Below are 11,257 nucleotides of genomic sequence, written 5' to 3' on the forward strand. Positions count from 1 at the left end.
AGAGATGTGGTGATGGCAGCTGAACTGCAGCTGGAGTGTCACTCTTGATCATGGTCAAGATGTGTGGTGATGGCAGCTGGACTGCAGCTAAAGTGTCACTCTCAACCATGCTGAAGTGTTGCTCTCAACCATGATCAAGATGTGTGGTGATGGCAGCTGAACTGCAGCTGAAGTGTCACTCTCAACCATGCTGAAGTGTTGCTCTCAACCATGGTCAAGATGTGTGGTGATGACAGCTGGACTGCAGCTGGAGTGTTGTTCTCAATCATGATCAAGAGATGTGGTGATGGCAGCTGAACTGCAGCTGGAGTGTTGCTCTTGACCATGCTGAAGTGTTGCTCTCAATCATGGTCAAGAGATGTGGTGATGGCAGCTGAACTGCAGCTGAAGTGTTGCTCTTGATCATGGTCAAGATATGTGGTGATGGCAGCTGGACTGCAGCTGAAGTGTCACTCTCAATCATGGTCAAGAGATGTGGTGATGGCAGCTGAACTGCAGCTGAAGTGTTGCTCTTGACCATGCTGAAGTGTTGCTCTCAACCATGGTCAAAATGTGTGATGATGGCAGCTGGACTGCAGCTGAAGTGTCACTCTCAACCATGCTGAAGTGTTGCTCTCAACCATGGTCAAGATGTGTGGTGATGACAGCTGGACTGCAGCTGGAGTGTTGCTCTTGACCATGCTGAGATGTTGCTCTCAATCATGGTCAAGAGATGTGATGATGGCAGCTGGACTGCAGCTGGAGTGTCACTCTCAATCATGGTCAAGAGATGTGATGATGACAGCTGAACTGCAGCTGGAGTGTCACTCTTGATCATGCTGAAGTGTCACTTTCAATCATGGTCAAGAGATGTGGTGATGGCAGCTGAACTGCAGCTGGAGTGTCACTCTTGACCATGGTCAAGAGATGTGATGATGACAGCTGAACTGCAGCTGAAGTGTCACTCTCAATCATGCTGAAGTGTTGCTCTCAACCATGATCAAAATGTGTGGTGATGACAGCTGAACTGCAGCTGGAGTGTCACTCTCAATCATGCTGAAGTGTTGCTCTCAACCATGGTCAAGAGATGTGGTGATGGCAGCTGGACTGCAGCTGAAGTGTCACTATCTGCAGGGGGACTGCAACTGACATCTGACTTTATGACAATGTTGATCTCATCAGAAGCAAAGAGGTGCAAGAGAATTTTTTGAGCAGTTGATTTTGCTTCTTCTTCTCTCTTCTACTCTTCACTTTTCAGCATGACAGCTGCTGTGTGCATCTTGACTTGAGGATGTGTGACATTCTATTTGAATTTCACCTTGCTCTCCACTTCTCAGAATGAGCACCACCAACCTTTTAGAAAATGAGGCCTTGTTGGATGACAAGAAAAATGACAAAGACTATGATGCTGAGACAGGTGAAGTAGCTGGATGTCAAGAGAACCAAAATGATGGCTATGACAACACTAGTGATGAGAAAGAGAATGAGAACAAGAGGGACTGTGTACTGATTTAATAACTACTCTGTAGCAATCCATATCATCAATAAAAATCAGACTATGTACACTATAAAAATCAATTGATTTCTCTCAGATATCTTGAATGAGAACTTGAAGAGCTTGGTTTGCCATCCAGATTCTTTTGATCATCAACACTGTCTGGGTTGATATTCTTCTTATCAGAATCCACTGTCAATGCATCAGACAGAGAGGAATCTGAATCCTCATCCATATCCATGAAATCATCAGAAACATTGGCAGCTGCACTGCCACCAGAATTCAGAGATGTAGTTGCCTAAAGTGCATTGAAAAAAGCATCACACTGGGCCAATTTAACCCTCTTAACAGCATGCGGGCAATGTGACAGAGTTCATTTTTTTGATGGCATATCAAAACTTAATAATGTGCAGGATCTGCTTATCTCAGATGGGTCTGACATAATTGCAGTCAATTGATGGAGTTGCTTTGACTGCAATGAATTAAGACTGAGATCAGAAGGATTATCTCATGAAAAACAGATATTTTTCTGTCTCAATAATTTTGATAGTATGTCACATGTTCATTGGTTCATTGTGGATGTTAAGTCATCTTCCTCTTGTGCTTCATCTTGAACATGTTCAAGATCTTGGAACAAGATCCAGCCCATCCCAACAATTTGCACAACCATTTTTTTGGTTGAGTTGTGCTCAACAAATTGATCAAATGTATTGGCTCCAGACAATATTCATATGTGCTGCTCTTCAGTTTGCCTGAGACAATGGACATGATCTATGGCTTGAAATGTTGTATTGTAGGAAATTGCTGATTCCATCATCACAATATCTGAACACTGCTTGTGTAAGTTGAGGCCAATACTGCATGTTGAATAAGTTACCACCAGAATTTGGACTTTTGCATCAGAGTCATTGAATTCAGTGACAATCTGTGATCACTTCTTCATTGACATCCTGGCGCGCAAGGAAGCCACTTCAAAGCAAAAAACATGCAAAAAAGCCTCAACTAAGAATTGACAGGTAGAATATGCAGTAAAAATCAGAAGATGTTTGCTTTTTTGAAGAACAACATCTTGCACTATTGAGAGCAATGTAGAAAATTTGGAGATTATGTTAATCAGATATGTTGCTACTCATTGTCTTTCACATGAAATATATGGAATTCCACAGTTCTTGATCATCCAACTGAGCATTTATAGAAGACCTCCACCACATGAACATCATGTTGCAATATCAGTAGTGAGATTCTCTTCATGCTTAACACTTGTTGCTCAAAAAAGTTGTTTCAATTCAGAACACAATGAGGTCTGGTGAAGGTGGTAATAGAGACTCATATCAAAGTGGCCTTCTATCTCTTCTGCAGTTGCTGCAGTAGTGACATCACTGGCAGGCACTCTACCAGATTTGAGATTTCTCACCAGAGTTGAGTGTAATTTCACATACTCAGCAAGTTGAATATTGTTCATGACACAGTCTATTGTTCTTGTCCTGTATACAGGTATCTGTGCTCCAATTGTGATCATCCCACAACTATCATCAAGGTCCATTTGTAAACCCATGATATGATGAAGCTGAATTTTTGAAAGAATGTGTGGTAGAACAACAAATGCTGCACTTGAATCAATGGCACCATTGTGGCATATTGACATAAAAAGCTCAGAGTCAAGTATATGAAGATCCATATTATTGTTAATGTTGACATCAGCATAAACAGAAAGATCTGTGAGCTGTTGACAGTAATCAAATTCTTCACAAAGCTCTGACTTCCAAAGAATCTTGAGAATCCCTCTCATATCTGATGCACAGTTTAACATTGAAGTTGCAGTTACAACCCAAAAGTGACTTATAGATAAACATTTCACTGACTTGTGTGTTGCTGTGGATGTGATTTTGATGGCATGACCTTCATCCAAAATAACATGCTCAAATTCAAAGTCACTAGACCACTCATTTGCATTGGCACTGGCAATATCAGTGTCTTCTCAACCATGGTCAGCATCCAACTTTTTCTTAGAAAACCATTGTTTGTGCCAGGTTGAATAAGATGTGAGCATGACAGTTTTACCTGTTTTTCACTTGCTTGGGTCCAAATTTTTGAAGAACTGGAGGAGCTGGGACTGATTCTTTATGAGGTTGCACTGGTAAGGATCAGAAGTGCCACCAGAACCATTGATACCATAGTGCAAGATGAGATATAGATCACCATTGAAATATTTTTTCAGCTCATTCACCCAAGTATCAATAAGCTGGGAAGGAGCCATGATCAGGGTTGGTTTGTACAGGTCAGTGGACAGTTTGGCAGCAAGCAATATCAGATCTAGAGATTCAATTGTTTTACCCATGCCAGATTCATTCCCAAGAATGCCACCCCCAATTCAAGACAACTTCTGTTTCAACATCCAGGTGATCTCAGTCACCTGCCAGAGTTCCAGAGTGACATCAGCAACTAGAGGCATATTGGGATCCAGACCTAAAATTGTGCAAGAGATGATGTAATTGGGCACAACCATGCCCACACTATTAAGTTGTATCTGGAGACTCAAAAAATCTTGATTAGATGTCATTCCAGAATCTATATCTGTAATTTTTTCAGGATGTGCAGGATTGATTCATGCAGCAACACTGATTATCTTTTGAACATCAGTAATAGACTGATCAATTTCTGAAAATGAATGATCTTCTGCTGTCAATATCAATTCAGCAATCAGAGAAGCCCTGAAATGTGATCCAAATGATGAAAATAAGAGGTCTAGAGTTTCAGAGGCAAATTGTGTGTCAATGATATATGAAGAATCAACATCTTCATCCTCATCATCACTGTTGGTATCCAGTTCAATGATTGAATCAATTAAAATGCAAGCAAGTTCTTGCAGATGCTCATCTGCAGATGTCTTGACCATGGTCAAGATTGGCAGGGATGTGTCTTCATTGTTTGTATAATAATCAGAAATTCTGGTCTTGGAGTTCCATGTCTTCTGAGTTTTGCCTTCTCAGCCAGCACTAGTAGCTTTCAACCAATATTTAATTAAATATAAAACACAGTGAATATCTTCATTATCATTACTTAAAAATTTGTCAGTGTTCTTCAATATCAGTTGGTGTATTGTCACCATTCAACAAACAATGGGAGAATTCTTCTCATTCTGAGGAACATCAGCTAAAGAAGCATAGTTCTTCAATGTTGCACAAATAGCTGGTTCATGAAATGAGTGCATGATTGCATCAATACATACAGTCTTCTTCTTTTCATTATTGACTCCCTTCAATTCAAAAGACTTAGCATGCAAAGTTTTGAAAGGACTCAAAATTGAAGCCATCAACTCCTGTGTGAGAAATTCTTGCAGTTTCTTGGTGCAAGTGAATTCAAAATATTCAGCAAGAAGAACCAAGGAATTCTGGAAGTTCTTTGCTTTGACATAGACATCAGAAAATTGAAGAGACATGTTGTTCTAGTGGTCTCAGTTAGCTAGCAGATCTCTTGACCATGGTCAGGAGAAGCACTGGCTGACATACACAAAAAGTCTTGGCACTTATTGTTAATAAAAAGTAATTCCTGGAGTCTAGATTAGTGGATCTCTCAACCATGGTCAGGGGAAGCACTGGCTAGCACACACAAAGAATGTTCTTGATTGGTGAAAACTGTAGCTAGTGGTCTAGGTTAGTGGGTCTCTCAACCATGGTTGGGAGAAGCACTGACTAGCAAACACAAGGAACAATCTTGATTGGTGAAAATTGTAGCTTGTGGTCTAGATTAGCAGGTCTCTCAACCATGATCAGGGGAAGCACTGACTAGCACACACAAAGAATGTTCTTGATTGGTGAAAACTGTAGCTAGTGGTCTAGATTAGCAGGTCTCTCAACCATGGTCAGGGGAAGCACTGGCTGACATACACAAAAAGTCTTGGCACTTATTGTTAATAAAAAGTAATTTCTGAAGTCTAGATTAGTGGGTCTCTCAACCATGGTCAGGGGAAGCACTGGCTAGCAAACACAAAGAACATTCTTGATTGGTGAAAACTGTAGCTAGTGGTCTAGGTTAGTGGGTCTCTCAACCATGGTTGGGAGAAGCACTGACTAGCAAACACAAAGAACATTCTTGATTGGTGAAAATTGTAGCTTGTGGTCTAGATTAGCAGATCTCTCAACCATGGTCAGGGGAAGCACTGGCTAGCACACACAAAGAATGTTCTTGATTGGTGAAAATTGTAGCTAGTGGTCTAGGTTAGCAGGTCTCTTGACCATGATTGGGGGAAGCACTGGCTGACATACACAATTGTTGTTTATTGGTAGAAAATGGTAGCTACTAAGGTTGTAGGTACAGTATTAGTGCCAAGCACATTCTATGTAGAATCTATTTGATGGGATCAGTATAAATATCTTGACCATGGTCACCACTGAAAGATTAATATCATGAGCACTTACAGTATCCTGTTGGACAAAAGAATTGAACAGTTGAAAGAATGAGGAAGTCAAGAGAGTATAAACACTTTCACTGAGAGAGATAATGTGATTCTTAATGAAAGAGTGGCTGTATGAATCTCTTTTGATAGAATCCTCTAGTATACTGCTTGATCTCAGACAAGACAGTATTTTACAGACTTCAGCAACACAGACAAGCATCAGCTCTGGTATCAAATGTTTGGAACTGTTTGATGCCAAAGACTGGCCATATACATCATACAGCAGAATAGACAACACAAGTTTGGAAGAACTCTCTAGTATACTGCTTGATGTCAGACAAGAAAGTATTTTACAGACTTTGGCAACACAGGCAAGCATCAGCTCTGATATCAAATGTTTGGAACTGTTTGATGCCAAAGACTGCCTGTATACATCATACAGCAGAATAGGCAACACAAGTTTGGAAGAATCCTCTAGATACTGCTCAATCTCAAACAAGACAGTATTTTACAGACTTTGACAACACAGATAAGCATCAGCTCTGATATTAAATGTTTGGAACTGTTTGATGTCAAAGACTGATCATATACAACATACAGCAGAATAGACAACATAAGTTTGGAAGAATTCTCTAGATACTGCTCAATCTCAGACAAGACAGTATTTTACAGACTTCAGCAACACAGACAAGCATCAGCTCTGATATTAAATGTTTCAAACTGTTTGATGCCAAAGACTGACCATATACATCATACAGCAGAATAGACAACATAAGTTTGAAAGAATTCTCTAGATACTGCTCAATCTCAGACAAGACAGTATTTTACAGACTTCAGCAACACAGACAAGCATCAGCTATGATATTAAATGTTTGAAATCATTTGATGCCCAAGACTGAAACAGCTGTGAGAAACTTTAAGTGATGACTAAGAGAGCTGACTACTCACTAGTTATCAGATGACACAGAAGCACATGATGATCATGTGACTGAGTGTCTATAATATTGCATCTAGTCTGTTCCTAACAAACAAGACACAGATACTTATAGACAAACATACTATAACTGAGACTACAGAAAAAACATATGAAAAACCCCTAGCAAACCTCCATCAGTCTGATAGACAAAGATAATGAAATTGATACCATGATCAAGAAGAGAAGATGGCAAATCTACAGTTCTTTGATTTCTCATTCAGAGATCTGATCATCTGACAAGTCACCTGACTCCTCCTCAACACTAGTTAACTACTTATGAATTAATAAGCACTGGCAGAAAATTATTCTGCCAAAACTCTAAAGTCTAATTCTCATAGATGTCATGTGGCCATTCTGGTATGCTGTAGGCCTCACACATTTGATAGCTTCAATATCATTGTCCTCCTTCTCACAGTTAGTTATGTAAGTGCTATGGTCTGCTGCGCCTTGGGAACTATATAAATCCATTGGCGGACATTCCGTCAAATCATGTTCCAAGACCATACACTATGGAGTACACTCATAACCACTACGCCCTAGCCCCAGCGTAACGGCGAGGATGAGGCGAACGGGCGATGCGGCGCGAAGGCGTAGCAGTTACAACATTGTAACTGCTGGCATAAGGGACCCATGGCCTCTTCATCCAATAACAGGGTGTCCGTCCAGGTACGCATTTCTTTAGCCGCCAGGATGGAGAAAAGAATGGAGTCTCTTGCTTTCTTTCACCAACAGGTTAGGAAAACCTGGCGGGATGCTATTCTTAGCAAACGGTCTGAGAAACTTGAATCAGGTGTGGTTTAGCTATATAAACCTCTTCCTTCCCTCAAGTTGAGTCTTGTTCAATAGCTCATCCATTTCAACTTGAATATTCCCAAACACTATCTATATTGTGAGCAAGTCAATGTGCAGTAGAAGCTCATACAACAAAAGCTTAGTTAGTAGAATATACTTACTGATAACTATATAAATATATATAAATATATAAGTATATAGTTATATATAAGGTTTTGGTGAATGAGTGGGGTGAGAACAGTGATAATAGAGTTCAGAAAACAATAATATAGAAGAAGTAGTCAATGAATATTCAAAGAAGTTGTTTTATTGTTCTGTTAATTACATTTTCCAGTGGGAATTTTGGTTTTATTTATAGACTGTGAGTTTAAAGTTTGAGTTATGTAAGTTATGGCATATTTGTCTTGATTTATAAGTGTTACATCATGTGTGATGTAATGTATGATGCAGTATGATGCAGTATATTGTGCAATACTTACAATAGTTTTGTAAAAAGTATTTATACTTTTTAGAAAACTGAATTATTATATGAGGCATTTTATAAATTCTGGTTTCAGTGGCTGGTACTTTCTATAAACCAGAATATCTATGATATAGATTTATAGAAAGTTGGTATAACTGATTATAAAACTTATTAAAGTTGAATATAATGTGCAATAGTTTATTAATCTTGGAAATAAACTATGCAACATTGAATTTTATGATGTTATTGATGATGTCACATATGATGACATTTCATATGATGTAATATCATATTATGATGTAATTTGCCACCTCAATTTATTATTCTTTCCTTGATTAATAATTTATACAAGCAATACTATGGTGGTAACCTTATTGCTGTAACTCTATTAGAAAATAAAGTTTGAAATAAACTTTTATAGAATAAGGTTTGAACTAAACCAAAAAGAGTTATAGATCAAACTTTATATTTAATCAAGATTTATGTATATGACTCCATAAATGTTATAGAAGTTATACATGTTATACACATGTTATATAAGACAATATATAGTATATAAATTTGATTATATTTGAGAATGTGATATTCTCACACTTTGCTAGAAAATCAACAAGTCTAGTATGATTATTCTAACTATAAAAGAGCAATTTTAACCACCACTAGCTGATGGATGCAGAGATCAGTGACTGAGAGAGTCTATGCCTCTGGGACAAATAAGAAAGAGAGAAAAGTTGTTTTGTTTAAGTTGTGATTGAATTTATCTTTGCTGACCCCAACTGGCAAATGGTTTCGACTTTTTGGAAGTGAAAATCAGGGCCGGAGAAAATCAATAGAATATCAGAGAGGTAGAGAATTAATCAGAGAATCAGAGATATCAAACTGAATATAAAAAGATCTTGTTTTGGCTAAGTTGTGGTTGAAATTATCTTTGCTGATCTCAACTGGCAAATGGTTTTGACTTTTCGGAAGTGAAAATCGGGGCCGGAAAAAATCGATAGAATATCAGAGAGGTAGAGAATTGATCAGAGAATCAGAGATATTAAACTGAATTTAAAAAGATCTTGTTTTGGCTGAGTTGTGGTTGAAATTATCTTTGCTGATCTCAACTGGCAAATGGTTTTGACTTTTCAGAAGTGAAAATCGGGGCTGGAGAAAATTGATAGGATATCAGGAAGATAGAGAATTGATCAGAAAATCAGAGATATCAAACTGAATTTAAAAAGATTTTGTTTTGGTTGAGTTGTGATTAAATTTCTATGTTCTGCCAGAATTTTGGCTGTGTTCTGGAGTTGCACCACTTTGATGGGGTATAATAGAGTTTGGTGGAATAATTATGTAAGTTCAGACTTCAATTCAGCTTTGGTGTTGCTGGTTAAGGCTTAGTAAGCCAGGAACACAAAAACTTTTCACTATGAGAGACTGATGGAGAGCCACCAAAACTGAGTGAATTCTTAATCAGTTTGAGGATGCAAGTATTTTCCTCTTGGGTATAGATTCTTTGAGACAAATGCAATCAATTTCCAACATTTCAGAGCTGTAGTGGAGATGGTTGTGTTGTGGTGACCAGACAAAGTGCCTGAGTAGCCAAAACTGGTGACCCAGTCTTTGGTGTGAGATTTCCCACCCACCACAGTGAATTGCCAGGTGAAAATGGAGAGAATAACTAAGTGAAACAAGAGCTTTCCAATGAATATATTTTCATTAAATTTTACTTAGAATTGATGGTGTTTCATATCAAGTGCTGTGATCTGTTTAGAGAACAATAAATAGTTGGCTTCTATAGTAAACTGCATCAGAGTGTATGATCAAGCACTGAAAGTGCAAGAAATAAATAAAAACACAGATGTTGACATAAATTCTTTTCTTATATTGTGCTCAATACAGACAATGACATCACTGAAAGATGTTAGAGAATAAATTCTTATGTCAAGACTTATAATTAATACTGTCATAAAATCTGAAACACTTTATACTAAAATGTCTGAATTTTTGATCTCTCTATTGCTGCAGCTTCAAGAGCTGGACACATTTATGTTCACTTAAAGAGAAAAGATGAAGAAAGAAGATATCTTCATGACTAAAGATGTAATAAAAATACTTTTCAAAGACAATGTGCTACAGATAAATAATAGAGTATATGTACTTAATTAATCAGCATTAATTAATGAGATTATATACTTAAATTATAATGATTCATAGAAAAATCACTTTGAAATGAAATGTATCATTGAAGTCATTTAAGATAAATACTATTGACATGAACTTAACAAGAATGTAGTGAATTATGTCAAGACATGTAATATCTGTCAGAGAATTAAATTCAGAAGACATAAAATATATGAAGAATTAAAAATCATCTTAATGTCTTTACAATTTATGAAATCTATCTTAATAAATTTCATCAGAGAATTATCTCTCTTCAATTAAAAAGATAATATCTTTAATGCTGTTTTAGTATTAGTGAACATCTATATTAAATTCATTCTATATCTATTATGTAGAAAAGACATCAATGCAGAATACTTAGCAGAGCTATGCTATAAGTACATGTTTACTATTTATGATACATTAAAGAATTTAATTTCTGATAGAGAATCTCTATTTATAAGTAATTATTGATTAACTCTATACTTCTACTTTAATGTAAAATAAAGATTAAGCACTGCTTATCATTCTCAAACAGATGATTAAATAGAAAGACAAAATTAAACTCTGAAACATTATTTATGAGAATTTATTAATTATTGTCAAAATGATTAAATATAATGACTATCTATGATTCAGTACACATACAATTAATTAAAGCACAGTTCAATGAAGAAGATATCAGCAGTTGCATTAATGAAATATAGATCAGAGTTATGCATAAATATGAACAAATCACTAAAATATATAATTTCAGAAGTCATGAAGAGAAAAGAGTCATTACAAAAGATGTGTAAACATCTTAAAAAAACACTTCATACTGTCTGTGAAGTGCAGAAAAAGTATTATGATTCAAACTACATATTATAAGTATTTAACATAAGAGAATGAATACTTCTCAATGCAAAGAACTTAAGCATGTGTCATTCAGCTCAAAAACTGAATCATAAATATATAGAATTATTTAAAATCATTGAAAAATAAGAGAAACAATTCTATAAGCTTCAATTA

General features: G+C 36.8%; 3 protein-coding genes across 3 annotated transcripts; 1 reads left to right on the plus strand and 2 right to left on the minus strand.

Annotated features, from left to right (window-relative positions):
* Positions 1 to 1,317: 1,317 nt before the first annotated feature.
* SPT6_2 (Transcription elongation factor spt6) lies at positions 1,318 to 1,494 on the plus strand (the record flags this gene model as incomplete). The annotated part of the gene is made up of 1 exon (XM_049255749.1): positions 1,318 to 1,494. One exon carries the CDS (start codon positions 1,318 to 1,320, stop codon positions 1,492 to 1,494), a length of 177 nt encoding a protein of 58 aa, XP_049105267.1.
* A 1,247-nt stretch (positions 1,495 to 2,741) lies between these two features.
* Positions 2,742 to 3,731, minus strand: LOZ57_006735 (uncharacterized protein; the record flags this gene model as incomplete). Its single annotated transcript, XM_049255750.1, has 2 exons — positions 2,742 to 3,432; positions 3,547 to 3,731. 2 exons carry the CDS (start codon positions 3,729 to 3,731, stop codon positions 2,742 to 2,744), a joined length of 876 nt encoding a protein of 291 aa, XP_049105268.1.
* A 348-nt stretch (positions 3,732 to 4,079) lies between these two features.
* Positions 4,080 to 5,055, minus strand: LOZ57_006736 (uncharacterized protein; the record flags this gene model as incomplete). Its single annotated transcript, XM_049255751.1, has 3 exons — positions 4,080 to 4,445; positions 4,704 to 4,919; positions 4,984 to 5,055. The coding sequence occupies 3 exons, from the start codon at positions 5,053 to 5,055 to the stop codon at positions 4,080 to 4,082; spliced, it is 654 nt and encodes a 217-aa protein (XP_049105269.1).
* Positions 5,056 to 11,257: the final 6,202 nt, after the last annotated feature.

The sequence above is a fragment of the Ophidiomyces ophidiicola genome (genome assembly GCF_022830035.1).
Source record: "Ophidiomyces ophidiicola strain CBS 122913 chromosome Unknown scaffold_54, whole genome shotgun sequence".
In the NCBI taxonomy this organism is placed as follows: Eukaryota; Fungi; Ascomycota; class Eurotiomycetes; order Onygenales; family Onygenaceae; genus Ophidiomyces; species Ophidiomyces ophidiicola.